The sequence below is a fragment of the Benincasa hispida genome, chromosome 5, assembly GCF_027475165.1.
Source record: "Benincasa hispida cultivar pf3 chromosome 5, pf3_genome.v1.1, whole genome shotgun sequence".
Taxonomy (NCBI): Eukaryota; Viridiplantae; Streptophyta; class Magnoliopsida; order Cucurbitales; family Cucurbitaceae; genus Benincasa; species Benincasa hispida.
In genome coordinates this window covers 7,278,726-7,302,911 of record NC_143482.1, presented here as the reverse complement: position 1 = coordinate 7,302,911, position 24,186 = coordinate 7,278,726, and the positions used below count along the sequence as shown (strand labels likewise).

Sequence of the window (24,186 nt, the reverse complement as noted above, 5' to 3'; positions counted from 1 at the left end):
ATCGATGAGCATGCTTTAGTTTCTGTCAAAATTAATGAAATAGAGTACTTATTGATCCTTATTACTTCCACTGCATACTGATATACTCTTTCATATATACCTTGAATGAAAGGGCATCTAAGAGATTGAGAAATGTGAAGAAGAGAGAGAGAGAGAAAAAAAGGAAAATAGAGAAGTGGTAGACCCATATAATGAAGCAAAGTAGAGAGGCATATTCTAATAGTAATAGACTTATTTTAAGTTAAGTGTATCAATGTAACTTTTAAAAGTTTGAATGGCTTTGAAATAAGGCACTATCAATTTCAATTAATAATTTTAAATTTTGAAAATCAAAAGTTAACGTATTTTTTAAACAAAATACAATAATTTATCCTAAAACAAATGTAGCTAATGCAAAAACCAAGACCCCTCTTCATTTTGTAATTAGGGGATGAAGGATTTAAGGAATGGTAAAAGTATAAAAGAAAAGGGTGTAGAAGGCATAGATTTTGAGTAAAACAAAAGAATCAGATATGATGAATATTGCTGTGTTTTAAAATCTAATCTACTGCTCACATTTGGCTTATTTACATTGTCCTTTTAACCTTAAACTCTAGTGATACATCACTATTGTCCTTTCGACATGTTCTGTTGGAGCAGGAAATGTGCGGTTTTTTCTTTATTTTAACTATCATAAATTATATTCATAAACTTCTCCACGAAAATTCCAAACATTCTTTTGCCTAGAATCTTTAGTGTTCCAAATATGCATCGTATTTGTGTCCTTTCACACTAATCTAATATATACTATTTTACTTACTATGACCACTTACCTGGTGCTTATATTATATCATATTACTTACTATGACCACTTACCTGGTGCTTATATTATATCATATTACTGATTAGAATTAATATAATGTGATATGTAAGAGGATTTCACACCAAAAAGATGAAGACAGGATGAATTACTCTTTCCATTGTGTCAATTAGTTTTAAGATAAAACTTCATATTTATCTAATATGCTATCAATGTCCATGAAGTCCAAACGGGTATTTCATTAAAAAAAAGAAAAAATTAACTCAAATCCAAAGAGCTAAACACCATTATGAGGGAGAATTTTGAAGATGTCGGAAAGATATACATAATTTAAAGTTTAAGAATTAACTAGCATTGGCAATTCAATTCATGCATAGTTGTGGATCGTGAATAATATGTAATTTCTTATATAATAATATTTAAGAATTAACTAGCATTGACTTGATCAATGTTACTTGAATGATCAAACTAGCATGCAAATCTAGACGCAGTATATAGAAAGAAACAAGCTCATGACATAAAAAGAAAAATATATTCAACTTTATTTCAATGAAAGTTCATTGAAAACCAAATTTGAATTGTGTTATAACAAAGATGATTTCATATAGCCTTCAAAATATAACCCTAGATCCAGTCACAAAGGTGTTTTAAAGTGTGCAACTCCTACAATTCAATGTCTTAATGCCCCACTAGCAAAATTAACCTAAAAAAACATTGAAAAAACTTAAAATAAAATAGAAAAATTGCATTGTGGATGGCCATATATTTGAAAATTAACATATTGAAACGTCTTCGAGATGTTTATAATCCTTCCTGAATAAATGAAGTTTCTCTAGTTTCCTTAATTGATGCTTGACTTGTCATAAATGGAAGCTTAAAATGCATTTAATGCAACTTTGTCTTGAATTTCTTATGATGTGGTATGATTAAAATGTTGTCTCTTCCTTATAAATCGCGCCAATTATCGATCTCAAAATTCAGATGAAATAAACAGTATGATCTTTTCGTAACAACAATGATAAGTTTATTTAGAGGAAGAATAATATGACCTACAAAAAAAAAGAAACAACTATAATCGATGTAGTGCTTGTCACATACACTCTCATACTAAAGTCAGAGAGTGAAATAGTGTGGAAACCTTAGAATTTGAAAGTGAGAAACATCTTTTTCTAGGCCTACTTTAGTCCTAAGGTAATGCTTTGGATCGAGGCATGCATGAGTCATCCCCCATTAGATTCTCTGTTAAGCTTAGCCTCAGGCTTTGTTGAGGTCGAGCACGTTGGATTGGGTCAAAGTCTCAAGTTATCTCTCTCTCCTAAGTCCAATTTGGTTCTAGGGTGCTATCTTCAACTCAAAATTTACTATTTTCTCGACTCTGTTACTTCTTTTTTTGTTCGATGTTGATAATACCATATAGTCCAAAAATCACCTATATAAGATATATTCGAAGTAAAATAAACAATACTAGCCTACAACATCAATAATTATATAACAATTGTTTACGTACTTTAAGAATAAAAAAACCGTTCTTTTAATTATTTTTTTTTTAAAAAAAACAAAAAATAATGTAATGAGAAAATAGCATATAATAAATAAAATTGAATCATATGTAAGATATTATTCTATTAGATCATGTTCTACATATCCTTAATGTAACATGAGCAAAAACTGAAATAAAGTAATTAGATGATGTGCCAGGTGGCAGATTGCAATTGGGCCAAAATTTGCTTCTCCTAGGACCTTACAACACACAGTCACTCCAACTCTGAAATTTTGCTAGGTTCTCCTTCATCCATAGCATGACCAAAAAGGATAATGAAATCCACTATCTACTCTTGTGGGTCTATTTTTCTGAAAATAATCAAATCCTAATGTTAATGAAAATAACTCTCTTTGGACAATAGTTGTTCAATCACACCTAATGTGGACAAAGCTTATTTCTTGATTAATATATGTCAATGTTAAAAAAGAAAAAAAAAAAAGAAAGTGAACTTTTTCTTTTCTTATCAAAATTTCAATATCTACTGACTATTGATTAAAATAAGAGCATTATAATGATTCATTTTTGAAGATTTATAATGTGACAGGTTATAAAAACTTATATCAAATTGAGTTTAGATTGATTGATGATGTGAAACAACATAAAATATGAAAATCATATATACCACAAAATGAAAAAGCAATGAAGGCTAAAAAGAACATAATGCAATGTATAAATTAAAAATTGGTTAGATTCACTCTTTCATCCTTAGCATGGCCAAAAAGGATATTATGATCCACTATTTAGTGGGTCTAGTTTATGTACATATATATATAAACCCATATGCTTTTAAAACTAATCAAATCCTAAAATTTGGGACAAAAAATTGCTCAATCACACCTAGAGGGGACAACACTTTTTCAATAATAACTAATAATATTTGTTTCTTAATGTCATATTATAAGATAACACATTAGATGAACTATTGTATATATGTAATTTGATAAGTTCAAGGAGTGAATGATAATATCGAATCTTTCCTCTCTACATATTACTAAATTAAAAGGAAACTTATAATTTGAATTAAGATATCATTCATTTTCTAATTCGTAGAGATTTGGTCTAAGAAATCTATCGTTTTTTTTTTTTAATTAAAAAAAGGTAGAGGATTGAACATTGATAGCCAATGTTTTTTTGAGAATTGGTAAAAAGAAATATATACAAATTTGTATTTAAATTGATGAAACCAACTTGAATTTGAAAAAACATATACTAGAAATGGAAAAGAGTGATAAATGCTAAAAAGAACATAAATGCAATGTACATTAAGATGGTAATGTTGGGATTGATTGACATCCATGAACCTTGCCATGAGTGAGGAAAGGAAATTAATTAAGTTGTACAGAATGCAATGAATTTATGGCAAAATAAGGAAAAGGGAAATTAAGATGGGGGAGGGATTTTGCAATATAATTAATTAATTGGACTAAATGAAAAAAAAAATTACATTTTGATCCATAGATTTTAGGTCGAGTTTCTATTTAATCTCTAGATTTCAAAATATTACATATTTAGTAAGTTTTGAGGTTGGTTTCAATTTAGTTTATAAGTCTTAAAATGTTATAATTTTAATATTGAGATTTGAGTTTTATTTTAACGTGATGCCTAGGTTTAAAGGTTTTACATTTTTAATCTCAATTTTTTATTAAATACTCACTTTCACTCACTGACGTCAAAATGTCTCAACTTGTTTAGAATAATTAGGAGTGAAAATTTAGATTTAATTTCAAAAGTGACGAAAAATAGTGAAAATTAAGTATTTATAATTATATCAATCTTTTTTAATTTATTAATATACATAAATGCTAAAAATGGAGAATTAGTATTTAGTGAAAATTTGAGGTTAAAAGTGTAAATCTTGAAATCTAAGAACCAAATAGAAATAAAACTCAAATGTCAACCTAAGAACTAAATTGAAACTAATAAACTCAAAACTTAAAAACTAAATTTGAAACTTGTGGACTAAATAGAAATTAGACCCAAAATCTAAGGACAAAAAAGTATTTTTTTTCCAAAAAGAAAAAAAAACATTTTTGGTCATTAGATTTTGGGTTTAGTTTTATTTTAATCTATATATTTCAAAATGTTATATTTAGTCCTCATTTTTTTTTTTTAATTTTACCTTGAGATTTAAATTTTGTTTCACTTTGATCTATAGACTTTAAGATTTATATTTTTCACTTTGATTTGTTACTATATACCCACTACAGTCTTCAGCGTTAATGTCTATTAATTTTAATAGTAACGAATATTTAGTGAAACTTAATATTACTTCTAATTATTAAATTATTTAAAATTAATTAATATATATTAACATCAATGACTAAAAGTAATCCTTTAACAAAAAGTTGAAGGTTAAAAGTATAAATTCTTGAAATTTAAGAACCAAATTTAAACAAAATTCGAGGGCAGTAAATTGCAATATTTTAAAACCCTAAAAACTTAATTGAAATCCAACTCTAAACTTAAAAAACTAAAAATGTAATCGTTAAACTGCATCCATCTTACAAAAAAAAGATTCATGAGTTAAGTATGGTATGAACTACACTTAATCATGACTACATAGAATTGAGACTAGGAGTGTTTATAAGTTGGGTTGGGTTGTGTTCAAAGACTTTTTAGACCCAACCCGAATGACCCTTATTAAAAAATGAACCCAACCCAACCCAACCATGAAATATTTGGGTTGGGTTGGTTCGGGTTAATCAGGTCATTTATTTAAAATTTTCTTCTAAAAAAAAGAAAACCTTAAATATATAAAAATCTAATTTAATTGTTTTCATATACTGAATTAAGATTAACAACTCAATTTCAATTTATATAGTGAAAATTTTATTTTTAAAGTACAAATAAACTACTTTTAAGAATTGTTGAAACATAAATTATTAAAAAAAAATATTAGAATTAAATAAAATTAAAATCAATGTATGTATAATTAATTGTGTTATAAGTAATAAAAAAATATATTTTAAAGTTAATAATAGATTCGGATTGGTTTTGGTTATATTAGGAAAACTCATGAACTAACCTAACCTATAAAATTTTCATTTATTTGAACTCAACCCAATCCAAATGAGTTGATAACTCAATCTAAATGGTACGAATTGGATTGGGTTGATCAGTTTTTTGAATACCCCTAATCGAGACCCAAAATTGAAGGGGGAAAATATATATATATATATATATATATATGGTAAGAAAAAGGGAGAGGGTGGAAAAGGACAGGTGTGCCCTCAATTCCATGGTTTTGGATGATGCTGTATTCCTAAGAGCGGGAATCTCATGGGAAGTTGTTTCTGTCCTCTTCCCTTCCTTTTTACCTTTTTTTTTAAAAAAAATAAATGTCCAAACAACAAACACACACAATATTACTATAACGCCCAATTTATATATTTATATATGTATATATATTTAAAACATTTCATTCACACACACAAAAAAAATAAAAAAATAAAAACCATAACATCACAACCCAAACCATGTCCTCTCTCTCTCTTTCTTCTTCCCCTTTTCTTTCTTCTTCTTCTTCTTCTTCTTCTTCTTCCCAATATGTTTCATTCCCTCCACCTGGTATGTTCCTCTTCTTCTTATTATTTTTCTCTTTTTTCTTCACTTCCCATTTTATCAGCTTTTTTCATATGGGTTTTTTTTTTTTATGTTTTATTTTTTTTTACTCACTGCCCCTTTTTCTTATTTCTCAAAAAGAAAAAAAATGAAGACAATCTTTTTTTTACACAAATAATGAGATTATGTATCCTATGGTCCTTATGGTCCTCGAAAGAATATAAGGAATAATCAAAGGGAGTTTACTTCAACAATAGTTGGTATGATGTTTGATATTTCCATAAAAGAAATATCAGGAATACTTTTCTTTTTTTTTTTTAAGAAAAAGAAAAAAAATGCAGGGACACTAAAAAAAAAGACATATGTTAATGATATATTTAATTTTCCAAGTACTAAAGTGTGGCCACCGAGGGAAAATAAGCCAATTTTAATTATTAATTATAGACAAAATCTAACACATTTAAATGGTACATATAATATACATACATACATATATATATATATATATATATATATATATATATATATATATATATGTATATGTAGGTGGGTGTTCATTATTCAAGGTTAAAGACAAATCAAGCAGAAGATTCAATATCATCAAATACAATGCCATTTCTAAGCCTCCCACTCAAGGTAATACACCATTTTTTCCCTCTTCCTTCCCATTTTTTTCATTTAATTATTAAGAAAATTACATATATATATATATATATATATATATATATTGTTGTCACCAACCCGCAGAGTACAGCGATGTGCTTCAAAGTGGTGTGCCAGTTATAAAGTGGCATCAATTTGTGGAGGATGACATACAATCAGAAACTACTCCTCAAGTACATTTCTTTAATTTCCCTTTTTTTTAAGCTAAATTAATTCTCTTACGCATTAAGGAAAAGAAAATTACCATTTTACCTGGGATTAAAATTAGTTTGGTAATTTTTGTTGTTGGCATGGCATGGCATGCATGTAAAAATGGAAGTAATATAATAATGTCAGAGTTATCTGGAATTTATGTTTTTGGCGTATTGTTACGTATAAAGCATATAACCGAAACTCCCTAATTAACGTTGGCTTACTTGTCCATCATGCACCGCATTTTATACTCTCCATACATATTTTCAACTCTCCTTGCATGTCATCGGATTGGCTCAACTCATAAAACTTTTTTTCTTTTTCCATTTTCCTTTTCAATGAATACAATAATTATTATTATTTTTTTTTTTTTTGTCTCACTACGTCTCGAGTCTAGTATTCATTTAGTCTCCAAATTTTAAAATCTTACCCATTTAGTTTTCTAAGTGATTTCAACTTCATTCCTAAGTTTCAAAATGTTACAAATTTATCTCCGAGTTTTGAGTTTGTTTCAATTTCGTCGAGATGAAAAACAATTATTTTAAAAATTAATGGACAAATATCAACACTAGAGACGAAAAATGAATATTTAGTAAAAAATCGGAGAAACCAAATTGAAACTAAACGCAAAACTTAAGAACTAAGGTCTCGTTTATCAACTCATAATGAAAATTAGTGTTCATCGATTGTTTTTTATTATGTTTATTTAGAATTATAAATCTCCCACGTACCATTTAGCTCTAAATGATAATAATTACAATAAATGTGGCAACTTCATACTTCTTATACTGTAGCAGTATATTAACAAAAACATAAATCAATTGGTCGTCCTTCGCTTGTCGATGAGTTTGAAGTGGAGTCACTTTTTCAATTAACCACTTTCACTTGAATAAACATGGCGTAAATGTATGCATTAAAATTTGCAATATATAACACTAATAGTAAATAAGAATACTAAAATGACAGGTGTTGATTTCAAAAGAGATAGAAGAAAGAGTGAAGTGGATAAAGTCAATGCTGAGTTCAATGGACGATGGTGACATAAGCATCTCAGCTTATGACACAGCTTGGGTAGCTCTAATACCAACCAGCAAACAAAATGCTCCTCAGTTCCCATCTTCGCTTGAATGGATTGCCAACAATCAGCTCCCAGATGGGTCTTGGGGTGACGGCCAAATTTTCTCAGCTCATGATCGTATTCTCAACACATTGGCTTGTGTTGTAGCTTTGAAGTATTGGAATCTCCATCCCCAAAAGTCTCTCAAAGGAATGGATTTCCTTAACCAAAACATCTCCAAACTTCAACATGAAAATGCCGAGCACATGCCTATTGGCTTTGAGATTGCTTTCCCTTCATTGCTTCAATTTGCTCAAAAACTTAACCTCCAAATACCCACTCACTCCCCCATCTTGCAAGAGATCAACCATCGAAGGAACATCAAATTGACCAGGTATTACAATTACTACTAATGATAATTCCAAATAATATACATTTGTAGTATAGTCATACTTCAATGCATTTTGAGTTACACCCATATTTTTTACTACTCATTTCAATCATATAGCAATTATATAGAAAGGTTAGTGTAGGAAATTTTTTTAGAAAGACATTGATGTGTAGTAATAATTAGAATTGAAAAAAAAAAAAAAAAGGGATTTGAAGGGGATGGGGTGGGGTTGGGTGTGGATGGTAAATAATAAGAAAATGGGATGGGAAGGCACTAAGAAATGTTTGTCCAAAACAGGATACCAAAAGAAATAATGCATAAAGTGCGAACAACACTATTACACAGCTTAGAAGGAATGGAAGGTATGGAGGGTTTGGATTGGGAAAAGCTTCTCAAATTGCAATGTCAAGATGGCTCTTTCTTGAGTTCTCCTGCCTCCACTGCCTTTGCACTCATGCAAACCGACCACCCTAATTGCTTCAAATATTTGCAATCCATTGTCAACCACTTTAATGGTGGAGGTAAATTTAATTTTAAATCAAATATTTTCTTTCTTTTTTTAATTTAATTAATGTCTTGAATCTATTATCTTATCTTTAACATTTAACACGTACGGGTCCCGCTTGCTTTTCAGTTCCAAATGTGTACCCTGTGGACTTGTTCGAACATATTTGGGCTGTGGACAGACTGCAACGACTTGGAATTTCTAGATACTTTCACCCACAAATTGTTGAGTGTGTTAATTATGTGCGGAGGTATTAATCATTCTATTCTATTCAATTCAATTAAAATACTCTAATCAGTTGATTTATGAGATTAATTATCGTCTATTTTTTGCAAGACATTGGAGTGATAAAGGAATATGTTGGGCAAGAAATACGCAATTTCACGATATAGACGACACAGCCATGGGATTCAGACTCCTCAGATTGTACGGCCACGATGTTTCTGCGGGTAAAATTATAAAATATATGGTAATTAATGATTTGGAATAATTAAGGAATTAATTAATTACAATTTACAGATGTGTTTAAGCATTTCGAGAAAGATGGAGAGTTCGTGTGCATCGCGGGGCAGTCAACGCAGGCGGTGACCGGAATGTTCAACCTGTACCGGGCTTCCGATCAGGTAATGTTCCCCGGAGAGAAAATTCTTGAGGACGCAAAACAATTTTCCTCCAAATTCCTCAGACAGAAACAGGCCGCTAATGAGCTTTTGGACAAGTGGATCATCACTAAGGACTTACCCGGCGAGGTCATACTCTTTTAACTCACTTCATTATTTTTTATTTATATTACATACACATGATAACTGTAGTGTTGATGACTACCACTTTTACTATTAATAATTAGGTATATAACTACAATTTTTAACAATTATAAATATATAAAAAAAAAAAAAAAAAAAAAAAAATCTTAATAGGAGAAATATTTTATTAAATCTTAATACTGATGTCAAAATGGATATTTTAAACCTTTATTGCAGGTTGGTTACGCTCTCGAAGTTCCATGGTTTGCGAGCTTGCCTCGGGTCGAGACTCGTCTTTACATAGAACAGTATGGTGGCAAAAATGATGTTTGGATTGGCAAAACTCTATACAGGTCTCTACCCACTTTATGAATCCAATTTTAATAATTTACATATAAAAAGGTGAGCTTCTTAATGAATCGATGTATCGTTATAATTTTAGGATGTTTAAGGTAAACAATGACACATACTTGGAGCTTGCAAAATTGGACTACAACAACTGCCAACTATTGCATCAGATTGAGTGGGTTGATATTCAAAAGTAAGTTAACATTACTAATATTATCATCAATTTCATCATGATTAAGAAATTGATTGATTAATAGTTAATTACGGTTTGTTGAATAGATGGTACACAGAGAACAAGCTTCGAGATTATGGAATGAGAAGAACGAGCCTTTTGTTCTCATATTTTGGTGCAGTGTGTAGCATTTTCGAGCCAGAACGGGCTAATGAGAGGCTTGCATGGACCAAAACGGCTGCATTGGTCGACACCATCGAGGCCCATTTCAAGGACGCCGATGCCGACCAACGACGAGCCTTTGTCCAACAATTTACAACCTTGGATGCCTCTCAATCTTACGATAACAATGCATGGTACATCTTTTTTTCTTTAACAATAACAAATTATTATTTTTCAAATGATTTTTTTTTTAATTATTATTGATTATTATTATTTCGACTTTGGGATTTATTTTGCTGTCTTTTTCCACAAATCTTATACTTTATATATTTCTTGCTTACCATTATGTGGGAAAGTTTGTAGCATCCTATGTCTCTATTTGTGTCAATATCTTTGTGGATGCTTGTGTATCAATCTATATTCTTGTACAACAATAGTGGGGATTTTGTTTTATGCTTTGTCACACTGTAAAATAACACACTACAACACATTAATATACTATCTTGAACAGTTCTAAAACAAATGCCTAATTCCTTGCCTTGAAATTACCAAAGAAAAAAAAACACACACACACACATCTGGATCCAAGTATAGCTCCAATCTGACATAAAAAAGAAAACAGGCATATAAATTAGCAATAAAAACGTCTAGCCTTTATCATATCTACCAACTCCTTTAATTATAGTATTACTAGACCTTATTCCATAACATTCCTACATGTTTGTCTTCTATTGCTTTAATTTTTCTATTTTCTAAACCTTGCAAAAAGTAAAAAGAAAGAAAAATCTCATTGGTCTTGGTTAGTAATCATTAACTGGTTAGTTGAGAGACTGGGAATCTAGTTTGGAAAGAGAGTAAGAAGCAAAAGGAAGATGGGTTATTATTGATAATGAATGAACATGATTGAAGAAAATCTCAATTGTTGTTTGTAAGAATGAATGGGGAGAAGAAGAAGAAGTTGGGTGTGGGTTTGTGTGGGACAATTATTGGTGGAAAAAAGAAGTCAAGTGATGTGTTAGAGAAAGAATAAAGATATGGGTGTTTGAAAAGTCGTTGATTTTGGGATTTGTTTTAACAGGAGATCAAGCAATGTGCAGCAAAAGGGAGGACAAGGACTAGTTGGGATTTTGCTTCGAACCCTAACCAATATCTCTTTGGATATACTGGTGTCACACGGTCTCGACATCACGCACCATTTGCATCAAGCTGTGAGATTTCGTTTTGCTTTTGTTTTGTTTTGTTTACATCACCATCTAACTCCATAATGCCATTCAACACTTTACTTACATTCAAGTCTCTCAACAACTTTTTTGAATAGTAGTCAATTCCTTCATATCTCTTTTCTATTTTCGAAATTGAAAAATACATATCACATCATACCCTATCACAAACTACACATACTGAGTAGACATGAAGTAGATACAAAAGCAAAGGGGAGAAATTCCCATCACAATCATCAACAGAGAGAAATTCTGTCCATTGGCATAGGGCCAAGAGAATGCAGATAGTTAACTTCGAGTATTTTAATTTTGTATTTGGTACTTGATAAATTAATTATTAATGTTTTCATTGATTAAAATATAGTGGAAAAAATGGCTGTTTAAGTGGCAAGAGGATGGAGATGTGCACAAGGAAGAGGCAGAGTTATTGGTCCAAACAATAATTCTCAACTCGGGCTGTTCAACTTTGGAGGATCTGTTGTCCAATCCTCAATATCAGAAACTTTCCTACCTTACAAACAAAGTGTGCCATCAACTTGGTCACTTTAAAAAGCACAAGGTGAGTGTTTTATACAGAGGCACAACCCATTGCAACCCCACATAATAAAAGATTATATTCCCCATCCCTTTTTCCCCCTTAATTCATTCATCACATTGCCACACATTGACCTTCCTTTTTTCGCCCAGCTTAATCCTTGGCCTCGTATAACACTGAAACTTAGGTTCTTTTACGGTAGGCCAAAGCACAACCAAAAAAAAGAAAATAATAATAATAATTGAGCTTTGTTTTATTCCATCAGGTAACCAACGGTGGTATCTATAAGGAGAAAACAGACAACAAAATGCCCCCAGAGATAGAAGAAGACATGAGGAAACTTGTGCAGCTGGTGATCCAAAACTCCTTAGATGGCAATGACATTGACTCGCAAATCAAGCACATATTTCTAACGGTAGCAAAAAGTTTGTACTATGCAGCCTATTTCGATCCTTGGACTATCAACTACCACATTGCCAAGGTCCTATTTGAAAGAGTCTTCTAATCCTAGCTAGCCTAGCCACACAGCACAGCCACAGCCATGTTGTATTGTCAATTTTTGTATATCCTTTCACCTCATGGAACACAAAAACTTTGGTCAATGTTTCGTCTGTCAATAAAAGAAAACATCATCTTTAAAATCCAAATCATTGCTGCTTTGACAGCGATTTAATGTGAGACAACTCGATCAATCGATATCGATTTGAATTGCTTCTAAACAATTGGTCTAGTAGTTAATGGGATAAGGTAGATTGTAGGTTGCAGTAATATAAGATAGTGGAGATGTATTTTGCAAACCACATAGAAATGTTTGGAAGGGAAGTTGTTTCGAATTTTTCTGTTGTAATAGTTTTTCCTGTTTACAGGCTGCCTTATGAAACAATGGCAGACAATGTGTCACATACAAACACGTGAAGTGTTTGGGATAAGTGGAATTTCTCAAAACCTATAAATACATATAAACATTTACATATATTCCCTAAGATTAGGCTTCCGGATGTGGAAAAGAGCATCAACAAATACTTGGTATTCCCTCCTATTAAGTACAATGGAATTGGTACCTCGCAATACACAGTTAGGTTGACTAGGTTTGTGGTTGAGCTTCGATGTGCCTTTTCTGATTTGGAGTTTCTCCTGCAAAATGGAGAGGAGAAAGTCGAAGAATGCACCAATGGAGAGAGTGGTGCTAACAATAGTAAAACTTAAACTAAGACCTCGTTTGGTAACTACAACTTCTATAATTTGATTTTAATGTTTTTGTTGTCTACCTTTTGGGAGTGTTTTAAAATCTAAACCAAAACTTAAAAATTAAAAAAATAGTTTTTAAAAACTCTTTTTTAAAAAAAAAAAAAAAAAAAAAATTAGCTAAAAATTCAAATGTTTGTAGGAAAAAAAATAAAAACATATAATTAAAAAATGGTGTGAAACAAGTATAATTTTAAAAAACCAAATAGTTACCAAATGAGACATAAAAGTTTGACAAAATTTTAGTCAGCTCAAAAGTATACCACAACTCTCCACTCTAGAACCAACATTTTCTATACTGTTCTGAGCGAAAGACTATGGATCCCTATCTCAAAGTGTGATTATACAATTTAATATGGATCCCTATCTTAAAGTGTGATTATACAATTTAAGGCCTCTTAAATAATCACTGAATTCAAGAGTTAAAAGACATGTTTGATAAGCCCTGTTTAGAAACGATTTGGTTTTTGAGTTTTTGTCTTCAAAAATTAAGTCTATACTAAATTTCTTCTTTTGTTATCTACTTTTTGCCAATGATTTAAAAAATCAAGCCGAAATTTGAAAATTAAGATGCAAATCATTGTAAGAAATAGAAAGAAATAGGCTAATTTTCAAAAACAAAAACCAAATGAAAAATGGTTACGAAAAAGACCTTAATTTTTTGTTTTTGAAAATTAAGCTTGCAAGCATTTCATCATCTATGAGTTTTTGTGTTTTGTCATCTTCGTTTTAAATTTATTTTCAAAACCCAAGCAAATTTTGGAAAGCTAGAAAAAGTATTTTTAAAAAATTTATTTTTGTTTTTAAAATTTAACTAAAAATTCTAATATTATGAAAATCATGGTAAGAAGACAAGTATGATTTTGGAAAAAAAAAAAAAAAAAACAAAACACAAAATCAGTATTAAACAGGATCTAAATTGTCAGACTTAAAAAAGATTTATCAATACATTTTCAATACTCTTGGTTCAAATCAAATAAAGAAGGAAAATGATAGTTTAGGAATCTGAACTTCTCATTTCTTTTCATCCCACAACCCAAAAGTTTCAGATGTTTAAGTCTAATTCATTTAATATATTCTTAATACATCTATGGAGTAACTGTGGGATTTGGTGCACTTTTATTCTCAGCTTCCCTATCGAATCTGTTCTCCCCATAGTGCTGATTAGCACATTGATCGAGACACATGAATTGTAATCAACTAAAGACCAATTACCCAAAATATCTAGTTCAGACATTGCAAATCTGGAGGTTGATATGATTGATTTCATTTTCAAACAAAGATGATGTAATCACGAAGCCCATATAGTGCTAATGCCACTTCATATAAGAATGTTACTTGGATATATTTTTTGGGTAGTCAAGGGTGAGTGAAGACAACAAAATCTAGTTATGGGCTTGTCTAGATATCATTAGATGTTATTGTACACAATATAATTTCAGCATAAATCTTACATTCAAAGAATAAAGAGGTATCCATCTATTAGATTAACAATCAAGATGGCAAATCAGAAATTGTATACGGAACTCTTAAACCACAAAATGCTTAAGGAAACGACAGAAAGAATGAAAGGATGCAATGTGTCGGCAAGAACAAAATCAGTGGATTCGATAAGCACTGACCAGTGATATGGCATTGGGAGGCATGTGAAGCGCACCCTGAGCGTTCCATCTGAGATGGGCTGGCATTGTTGGCTCTCTCTGTGTGGCAGTTTCATTTGATACGGTTAAGTGTTCGAAAATCTGGGGTTTTGGGATATGGGAACAAAATATTTTTATGATTTAAGAAACAGAGAGAGAGAACTGGGAGTCCGGGATTGGGAAGAAGACAAACAAAAATGGGTTGCATTTTTTAGTGCATCTTGTCTTGTTTCCTTCTTGGTTCTTGCGAATGCGACATCCATAAAATCCTCAAAGCATAACAATGGATGACATTGCTACGATTCTTCACCACATTTGCTTGTTTTCTTTTTCTGGAACGGGAAGGAGTGGACAGTGAATTAAGGCTTCGAGCCCAGCAATGTCCTTGGGTTCAACCCTTATGATGAAGAAGCTCGTTGACGCTTGTCCTTCAATATGGGCCACCAGAAAGATAACAATGAATCGAGAAGGAAAAATGGAGCCCAATATGTTAAATTGCCTAGGCCTACTTTCACCAATTGTAAAATAACCCAAAAGATAACAAATCTACGCCAAATTTAAAACAAGACATTTTTAGGTAAGACATCCTCTTTACTCCACCTATTTCAAAAAAGTTTTTAAATTAATTTTTTTTTAATAAATATTTTTAATATTATTTTTGGATAAATTTATCTTTTATTATTATTATTTTTATTTCCAATTTTTATATATATTCTTATATTTTTGAAATTTTCTTAACGATGGATAGAGAAACTGGATTTCTTATGGAGACAGAAGTTGTATTTAATATGATTTTTTTCATATTTTCAAACGGAGAGAAAATATATATTTATTTGTTGAGATTTTTTCTTTATTTAATTTAATTGGAGAGAAACAAATGCATTTATTTGTTGAGATTTTTTCCTCTATTTAATTTAATTGGAGAAAGAAAATATATTTAATGAAATTTTATTTTTTTATTTTCGTTGGTTTCATTATTTTTATTTTTTTTTTTGGATTCATGGCTATTTAAAATACATCTCATATAATTTTTTTAGGTATTTGAAAATATTCTAACCAATATATGAAATATACCACACCATATAAATTAAAGATGATTCAATGCTTGACATAAATCATATTCGAAATATACCACGATATATAAATAATATTGGCTTAATGTTCGACTTAAGTCACAATATATATCATAAATTTCATTCACAGTATATATATCCATTTAAGTAATCAAAATCCCAACACATCAAAATTTGTATATATCACAATATACATGAAATCTAAATAAAAAAAAACTCTCATTTAATTTTTATATTCTAAGAAGCGGGCCTCGAGCTTTGACTGTGCCCCTGCCAAGACCGTCGTCCTTAGAAATTCCAGTAGAATATACGGCTATGGTTGCAGCTATTGGGAACGTCGTCACGCATGCCGTGGTGGGACAACTAAGGGGCATGGTGGACGAGCAGATAGCCCAGCACATACAATCACAACATGCGCCATCCTCGTCAGTCCCGTTACCACCAGTTCAGAATCAAAGATAGAGCCACGAGTCGGACCGTGGCGGGCCCTTCTTTGGAAGCTAGATACCTGCGAGATTTCAAGAAGTATGATCCCCCGATGTTTAACGGGTCCTTGAAAAACCCTACAAATGCAAAATTATGGTTGTCCACTGTTGAAGGGATCTTCCAGTACATGAGGTGTCCAGAGAAGCAAAAGCTGCAGTGTGCCGCTTTCGTTCTCATCGACAATGCCAAGCGCTGGTGGCGCTCGGCTGAGAGAATGATAGAAGCAGTGGAGGGCAAGCCACGTGGGATCAGTTCAAGGAGCAGTTTTACGAGAAGTACTTCTCTGCTCATATAAGGTATAACAAGCAGACTGAGTTCATGAACTTGAAGTAGGGAACCATGACAGTAGAAGATTATGAAGAGGAGTTTGACAAATTGTCTTGCTTTTCCCCTGACCTAGTGTTTACCGAAGCAAAGAGTGTTGAAAGGTTTGGGTAAGGACTCCGAGACGGGGTGCGAGGTATTGTACAGGCTATGGAGCCTCCCACTTTTGCTGCAGCCTTCCGAGCGGCAACACGCGTGGGTTATCCTTCAGGAATAGAATTCCTAAAGTCCCTGACGGAGGAACCGACCCCTGACCAGAAAAGGAAAGTTAAGCAAAAAGCTCCGAGACCTCCGCAGAAGGTCTAGAGTACAAGCAGGTCAGTAGGGCCTAACGACAGGCAACGAATTCAGGAGGAATTTGGAGGGAACGACCGGTGTGCAAGTCATGTGGGAAGTGTCATTAGGGACGCTGGCCGATTGGCACAGGGACTTGTTTCAGATGTAAGCAAATAGGGCATACGGCAGACCAATGCCCTAGCAGTGGTTCTGAAAGTGTAGGAGATTAACCCCCGAGTTCGCATTAGGGTAGTTCAAACTGACAGCAGCAGAAGGGTTGGGTTTTTGCCACCAGTCATCGGGAAGCAGAGCACTCGGGAACAGTGGTGACAGGTACGCTCCCAATCTTGGAACACTATGCCTTAACGTTGTTTGACTCTTGCTCATCCCACTCTTTCATTTCTTCGTTGTTCGTAAAGTATGCCATGTTAGTTTTGAAACCTTTGGGTTATGTTTTGTCAGTGTCTACACCGTTAGGAGAAATTATGATAGCAAGTGAAAAGATAAAAGCATGTCCGTTAGTTAATTTGGGAAAAGGAAGAGGGAATTAGGATTCTAAAGGGTGGGGACCTCAGGTTGCATGTAAAGAAAAAAAGGGATTTTTTTTTTATTCTTCCTCCTCCAGCCGTACGCCCCCCTTCATTGTGCATCTCTACTCCGCCGCTCGACCGTGGGTCCCTAGCCGCGTAAGTTTTCGCCATTCTAGTCGTGCCTCGTCGATCATTGCCTTTTTTTCTTCCCTGTCTGTTGACCTGACGCAAACGAAGCCACTAAAGCCTGGGTTCGCGAGGCCCTCGTCTTCGCCGTCGATCGACTCCGAAACCGCCAAACACTGATGTCGCGAGCCTTCACCGTCGACCCAAAACGTCGATCGGACAACTGAAGATGCAACTCAGAGCTGTGTCATTTCCAGTCGGACGTCCTCTCCGTCCACTTGTCACTGGTTCGGGTCGCCGTGGATCGTGGTGATTCCGACCGTTCTGTCTAGTAGGGTAAGTTCAGTTCCTTGTTTGGCAACCCATTGTCTCTTGAGATGTTGGGACCTTAGCTAACCTTCACCATGGAATTTGTGATTGGTTTCAAGAACGTGTGGTGGTGAAGGAAGTTGTTGAGCGGAGCAAGGGTTTGTTTTGGGCTAGTTCATATCCTAAGGTAAGTGGTTTACTGTCGATTGCCCTAAGATTTTGATAAGCCTTCTGAGAAATTTTTATGTCATATGTGAGTAAACTGTGATGAAATTTGTTATTAGTAATTATGCTAAAGTTGACGTATGAGAATACTATGATGCGTACTGTGATGAAGTTGGATGTAAGGGTTAAGGGGATACTGTGATTAGGTGCATGAGTAGGCTAGGGGTAGTGTGCTAATGTTGATATATGAATAGACTGTGATAAGGCTTGATGTATGAGTAGACTGTGGTACAGTTGATGTTTGGGTAACGATGTTAAAGTTTGATGCTGATTCATGGCCTTGATTGATGTCTGGGATTGTACTGACTGTTTGTATGCTTATGTCCATATGAGATTTTAATGGTTGTTAGTGTTACCATTGGGCTATGCACATCGCATGTGTGAACCTTCGAGCCCATACTCTATGCTTATGTACGGTGTCCTTTTTGGGATGACCACTTGTGTTTATGTCTGTGACCTTTGTATCACTACTTATGAAAGCGTGTCTTTGGGTTCGCCCCTTATGCCTATGCTTATGCCTATGTCTATGATGTCCTTGTGCATCTTGGTCCAATGGAAAGACTAACAGATCACTAAGTAGGCCCAGTAGTGGGCTACTTACTGAGTATTATTTTATACTCACCCCTTCTTTTCCCTATTTTTCAGGTAAGGGTAATGACAGACTGGCGTATGACAAGAGAGATCCGTGACCTGGCCATTAGGATGATTTGTTACTTCCGCACTTAGTATCTTGTCTTAAAGTTTGGTTTAAGAGTTAGATGTTTTACACTTTCATGCAAAATATATAAATTTTATTATTTGACTATTTAATTGCCTTCATTTTAAAGTAGGGTTTAGGGGTACCCTGAATGGTAAATTTTTTATTTTATTTTACTTTTTTTTTTGTTTAGTTTATTTATTATTATTTAATTATGTTTTCTTATCTTTGCTCATTTGAGCATTATTAAATAAAATTTGACTCTTTTATTTGATGGTTTAAAAGAAATTGTATGGTTAAACCTATGCATGCATGAAGTAGCGTTATAGAATGTGGTAGGGAAACTAGAGTCGTTACAATAACCCTCAATCTTTATCTCTTATTCTTCTTTAGCCATGGTCGCCACGGATTTATATAGGCGGTTAGATCTTGGTGTGTGGCACAAATGAAGGGAGCAAACAGCGAATGGGAGATAAAATCAACGAGAAGACAACTAGCGACTTACCTCGGCGAGCCACGATTGACGACCAAAAGTCAATGATGATGGAAAACGATTGATGAACGAGGATGAACGATCGATTCCGACAGGCGAATGATCGATGAATGAGGACGAATGGCGCGCCGCGGACTAGCGAACGGCGATCTTGGTCGAATTCGACGGGCGAACGACAGACTAATGAAAGACGAAGGCGGTGATCGGCCGAATCCGATGGGCGAACGACGGTAGCAGAGGGGTGTGAAATCGCTGGAAGAAGAAAAGTTGTGTGTGGGACCAATATATATATGTATGTGTGTAGGGAGGGGGAGGGGGAGGGGGGACCAAGGGCTAAATTGTAAATAGCCACTGAAATTAGTGAAAAAACAAAATTCAATAAGCCTTTTTTTTTGTTAAAAAAAAAAGAATATTCAAAACATTAATGTTATATAACCCCTATTTTAAGGTTTTTTTATGTCGAAACCCCTTAAAATAATTGGCAAAACATAGCAAAGTCCATTTTCAAACATTTTAAAATTACTAAATTGCCTTCACTTTTAATTCGACCTATGCTAGTAATAGACTCACTTTTAATTACTAATCGTGCTTTTAAAAAATCAATTGTAAAAAAAAGTAAAATAGTATTAGCTAAATTTTAACTTAAACATGAAAAGTTAAGTTAGAGTGTTTGGTAAATTAAAAAAAAAAATCATATTATAGGTATAATAACTAAAAAAGACTTATAATCAATTTTTTTTTTTTTTTTGTAATTTAAAATTTCAAATAATTGTTTAGTATAAAAAAATTTGTTTGTTATAGATTAGTTTTTAAATATTAAAGAAAATATCTCTATTTAAAAAATAAATATAGTATACTTTAAAAAAACAATACATTTAATTCATGAAAAATAGAAAATTGATTTGATTAGGTGAGAAATAGATAAATATATAAAATAAATATTCATTTTAAAGTAGAAAAATTAAAACTAAATATTATTTAAAAATTCTACCTAATTTTAGGAGAATTTAAAAGAAGTATCCTAAAATTCTACCTAATTTTAGGAGAATTTAAAAATTAGAAGGATACTTCTTTTAAATTCAACCTGAAATTAACATGTTTTTAAAAGTGATTTTAAATAGATTTAATTTAAATTTATTTTACCAAACACAAAAAACCGTCAAGATTTTTTCCAAATGTTTTTTTCACACAGTTAACACAATGACAAACGTAACCTAACACTGATAGATTCTATTAGTTATAAGAGTCTATCACTAGTCATAAATTTGAATCATGCACAATTTTTTATATTATATTATATTTATCTTTTATATATATTTAGTCATCTAGGAAAAACAAGAAATGGACAACTCTTTGAATAGGTAGAATGATTATCTGATAGGCTGAAAATGTGATAATTTAATACTAATAAGATTTTTTTTTTTATTATGAGATTTATAATGGGTAACACTGATGACTTTTATAAGTGCTAGACCACTGTAATTAATAAAACTTTAAACTTTATGGGGGGCGTTTGGCTCATGATAAAAGTAGAGAATTGAGTTGAGTTAAGTTGGTAATTATTATTTAGAGAGTTAAATTATCTGGATAGTTAAATTTTCTGTGTTTGTTGTGCAGAGTTGAGTTGAGTTGGTAATTATTGTCTATTTCTAATGTGTAGAGTTGAGCTGAATTGAGTTTGAAAGTCTATGTTTGGGTACTAAGTTGAGTTGAGTTGGGGTATGTTTTTGTAAATGAGATTGGTTTTCTTTATTTTTTGTTTTGTTTTGTTTTGTTTTGTTTTTTTACTTTTTTTTTTCTTTGCTATTGTTGATTAATTTTCAACTATACACCTATTTTCTCAACCTTTTATGACATAAACTGAAAAAACTCTAGTTTTTTTTTCAATTTATAAAACATAACAGATTCTTTTCAATGTATTCTTTTCAAAAACTATAAAAACTCTAATCCTCTTTAATCTGTAAAACATACCATCAAAATACATGTCATATTGCAGCTCAATTACTTTGAGTTGGTATATTATATGTATGTATATTGCATCTTGCTAACTTAAGATTATTATAAAAAAATTAACATGTTGTACACATAAACATTGAATAACTGGATAACTTAATAGTTTATGTTTATATAATACGGATCGTATATGTCGAACTGAAATTGTACATAGAATAATTACCTTTCATTTCATAATGATGGTGAAAATGTGATAGCATAGTACAGTTACATTCTTCTTAATATCACAAAAATTATATCAAACGACCTAACATGTGGCCGTTCCAAAAAACAAATTGACAAAATATATGTTTTTGGGTTGAAATATTAGGTAGTCAGTCTAGTAGGTCCGAGCAAGTAGGCGTGTGTAGATCTTGAAATGATGAATTATGTTTAGAATTAATGAACTTAGGTTAATTACAAAATGACAAGTCTTGACAAATGAGCACATCACTCATGTCCTACTATCTCAAGCCATGTATACATTACGATCAACCCACAAATGAAGTCTACTACAGTTGCAATAGTTTTACTACATTGCCCTACACACTATTTATTAACTGGTCCATTAGGGACAACCATAATTGGTCTAGCACGCGTTGTACAATAAGACCTATATGCATGCTCTGCTTCATCAAATGTTTTATATGACTTGTGTAATGCCCCTTTGTACTCACTAACTTGACTATGACATTTGTGTCAGGATATGTAGATCTCTGTGTTACGGCCAATGAATATCACATGGAATTTGTGTTTTTTCATCTACCTATATTTTCAAAATAAGTGTAGTCAATATCGTGATAAGCGTTGAGGTGAAGAGTTTTTTGAGGATTTAGGATTCAGGAGTTCTAATGCTTATAGTTTAAAGGTTCTCATGCAACCCTTTACTACTTATATGTGTCATAAATTATGCAACTAGATATTCTAGTTGACAAATTATACGTATATTTATGTAAAATCGAAACAAGTCTAGATAAGTATTATAATAATTGAGATTATTGGATTTTTCTAAGATATATTACAATAGTTGAGAACGAATTAGCCTACAATTTAAGCATACTCTAAAGTTTCAATAAATGCTTAAATTGTGTAATTAATAAAATAATATAATCTAAAAATATCATACATAAAGAGTTTGAAGAAAATTATATTAAAATAATACATAAAAGAGTTTATGTAATTAATAAAATAAATATCATCTAAAATTGTCATACATAATGAGTTTGAAAAAAATTATATTAAAAAAAAGATAATACTTTTATATTATAAAATAAATTAGTTAAAAAGTCAAAATTTGAGGATTAAAAATTTGAAAAAAAAAATATATGAAAATTTAGATCTAGCCAAAATAAATTATAGAGTTGCTTACAAATATAAAACTTTGCCCAACTTTTATTACATACATAGCAAAAATCCAAGAAAATTGCAACTATGAGAAAACTTGATTCCAACCCATAGTAAAGGACTAAAAAGGCCATCTATTACCATCGCACCATCGATCCAATTTCAAATTTGTTCCAATTTTGCTTTCGTAAATCCTAACATCAGACAACCCAGCTTCAGACGACAACGATCAACGATTTGTTTTCAAAAACCCTACCACTGACCTTGCGAATCAGAAGCGAGAGAGGGCAGCGACGACGAGCGGCTGGGGGCTAAGACAGTCTTTGTCTGAGGAAAAGGCTCTTCCGATTGCGATTGAAAAAGATGGATGAAGGATTTGAGCTCAAGCTTTAGATATTTGAAACAATTTAGGTAGATAAGTTGGAGAGCTTCTAATTTGGGATTTGCTCATTCTTCGATCATCCTCTTCCTTGTTTTCTTCCATTCCAAGCATGAGATTCTTTTTGTGTATGTCTCATTCTCTCTAGACTACTGCCATGGAAAAAGTGTAGTTTCATGTTTTTTTTTTTTAAAAAAAAAAATCACTGAGAACCTATCATTGAATTTGTTTTTATTGGAATACAAGTAAATACATAGTTTTACTATTGTCATATATATATATTAAAGTCTATCGGTGATAGATTTTTATCACTAATTGATTTGAATGATGTTAAGTTTATTTTTATAGAAGGTAAGTAAAAACATGGTTTTAATGTTTCTACATGGTTTTAATGTTTCTTCTTCTTATCATTATCATTATCATTATCATCAAAGTCAGCCAATGATAAAAATGATCGACTCAAATATTGAATTATTTAAGGTTTATCAGTGATAGGTTTCTATCACCTATAGACTTGAAGAACATTGAATTTATTTATCATGAAAAGTAAGAAAAAGTATAATTTCACTGTGTTTTTTTTTGTTGTTGTTTAGTTGATTGATTATTGTTATCATGTATTAAACTTCAGTGTTTTTTTTATTGAAATTTATTGGTTTATATCACTGATAAACTTAAAGAACATCAAAATTATTTTGCATGAAAATTAAGAAAACATGTAAATTCAAGGCTTTTTTTTAGTTGATTGATTATTGTTAGTGTGCATTAAACATCAAATGTGTTTTTTATTGGAGTCTATCAGTGATAGGTTTCTATCAACTATCGCCGATAGATTTGAAAATGTTGAATTTGTTTTTCATAAAAAGTAAGAAAAAGTGTAGTCTCATTGTTGTTTAGTTGATAGACTATTGCTATTGTGCTTTTAGACTTCAAATATGTTATTGATTGGAGTTTATCTGTTAGACTTGAAGTGGTGAAACCAAATCGTGATAGGGTCTATCACCGATAGACTTCACCACTTCGATGGAAGTGTTTATCACTATTTTAACAGATGGGTAAGGGAAAGACAACTATGGAATGTGAACCAATAAAAAAGGGGCAACAATAACCTTTAAACTTGAAGAATCATCAAGCAAAAGACCAAAAGATTGCAAGATGC

At 32.0% G+C, this 24,186-nt stretch overlaps 1 protein-coding gene and 2 long non-coding RNA genes across 5 annotated transcripts; 2 read left to right on the top strand and 1 right to left on the bottom strand.

Annotated features, from left to right (window-relative positions):
- The first annotated feature begins 5,756 nt into the window (after nt 1-5,756).
- Nucleotides 5,757-12,591, top strand: GA1 (Terpenoid cyclases/Protein prenyltransferases superfamily protein). 2 transcript variants are annotated; one of them, XM_039031347.2, is made up of 14 exons: nt 5,757-5,909; nt 6,450-6,539; nt 6,651-6,739; nt 7,725-8,209; nt 8,504-8,727; nt 8,841-8,961; nt 9,048-9,160; nt 9,231-9,460; nt 9,692-9,807; nt 9,897-9,995; nt 10,082-10,330; nt 11,215-11,344; nt 11,721-11,915; nt 12,157-12,591. In XM_039031347.2, the coding sequence occupies exons 1-14, from the start codon at nt 5,819-5,821 to the stop codon at nt 12,394-12,396; spliced, it is 2,472 nt and encodes an 823-aa protein (XP_038887275.2). In that variant the 5' UTR covers nt 5,757-5,818; the 3' UTR covers nt 12,397-12,591. The 2 variants fall into 2 exon arrangements, with proteins under 2 accessions (XP_038887275.2, XP_038887276.2); XM_039031348.2 differs by having other exon boundaries at nt 5,799-5,909; nt 6,470-6,539.
- On the bottom strand, nt 10,514-15,157 carry LOC120077470 (uncharacterized). 2 transcript variants are annotated; one of them, XR_005481754.2, is made up of 3 exons: nt 14,759-15,157; nt 12,953-13,025; nt 10,514-10,737 (listed from the first exon to the last, which is right to left on the bottom strand). It is a non-coding gene; the product is annotated as an uncharacterized LOC120077470 (long non-coding RNA). The 2 variants fall into 2 exon arrangements; XR_016529479.1 differs by lacking the exon at nt 10,514-10,737 and having other exon boundaries at nt 12,700-13,025; nt 14,759-15,131.
- A 937-nt stretch (nt 15,158-16,094) lies between these two features.
- LOC120077656 (uncharacterized) lies at nt 16,095-18,930 on the top strand. The gene is made up of 2 exons (XR_016529643.1): nt 16,095-18,087; nt 18,771-18,930. It is a non-coding gene; the product is annotated as an uncharacterized LOC120077656 (long non-coding RNA).
- Nucleotides 18,931-24,186: the final 5,256 nt, after the last annotated feature.

What these genes read in the sequence shown, in the direction of transcription:
- GA1 (XM_039031347.2), top strand. Translation starts at nt 5,819, where the DNA reads ATGTCCTCTCTCTCTCTTTCTTCTTCCCCTTTTCTTTCTTCTTCTTCT. An exon ending in AATCAGAAACTACTCCTCAA is followed by an intron (nt 6,740 to 7,724) that starts GTACATTTCTTT and finishes CTAAAATGACAG; the next exon opens with GTGTTGATTTCAAAAGAGAT. An exon ending in GAGTGGGTTGATATTCAAAA is followed by an intron (nt 9,996 to 10,081) that starts GTAAGTTAACAT and finishes TTTGTTGAATAG; the next exon opens with ATGGTACACAGAGAACAAGC.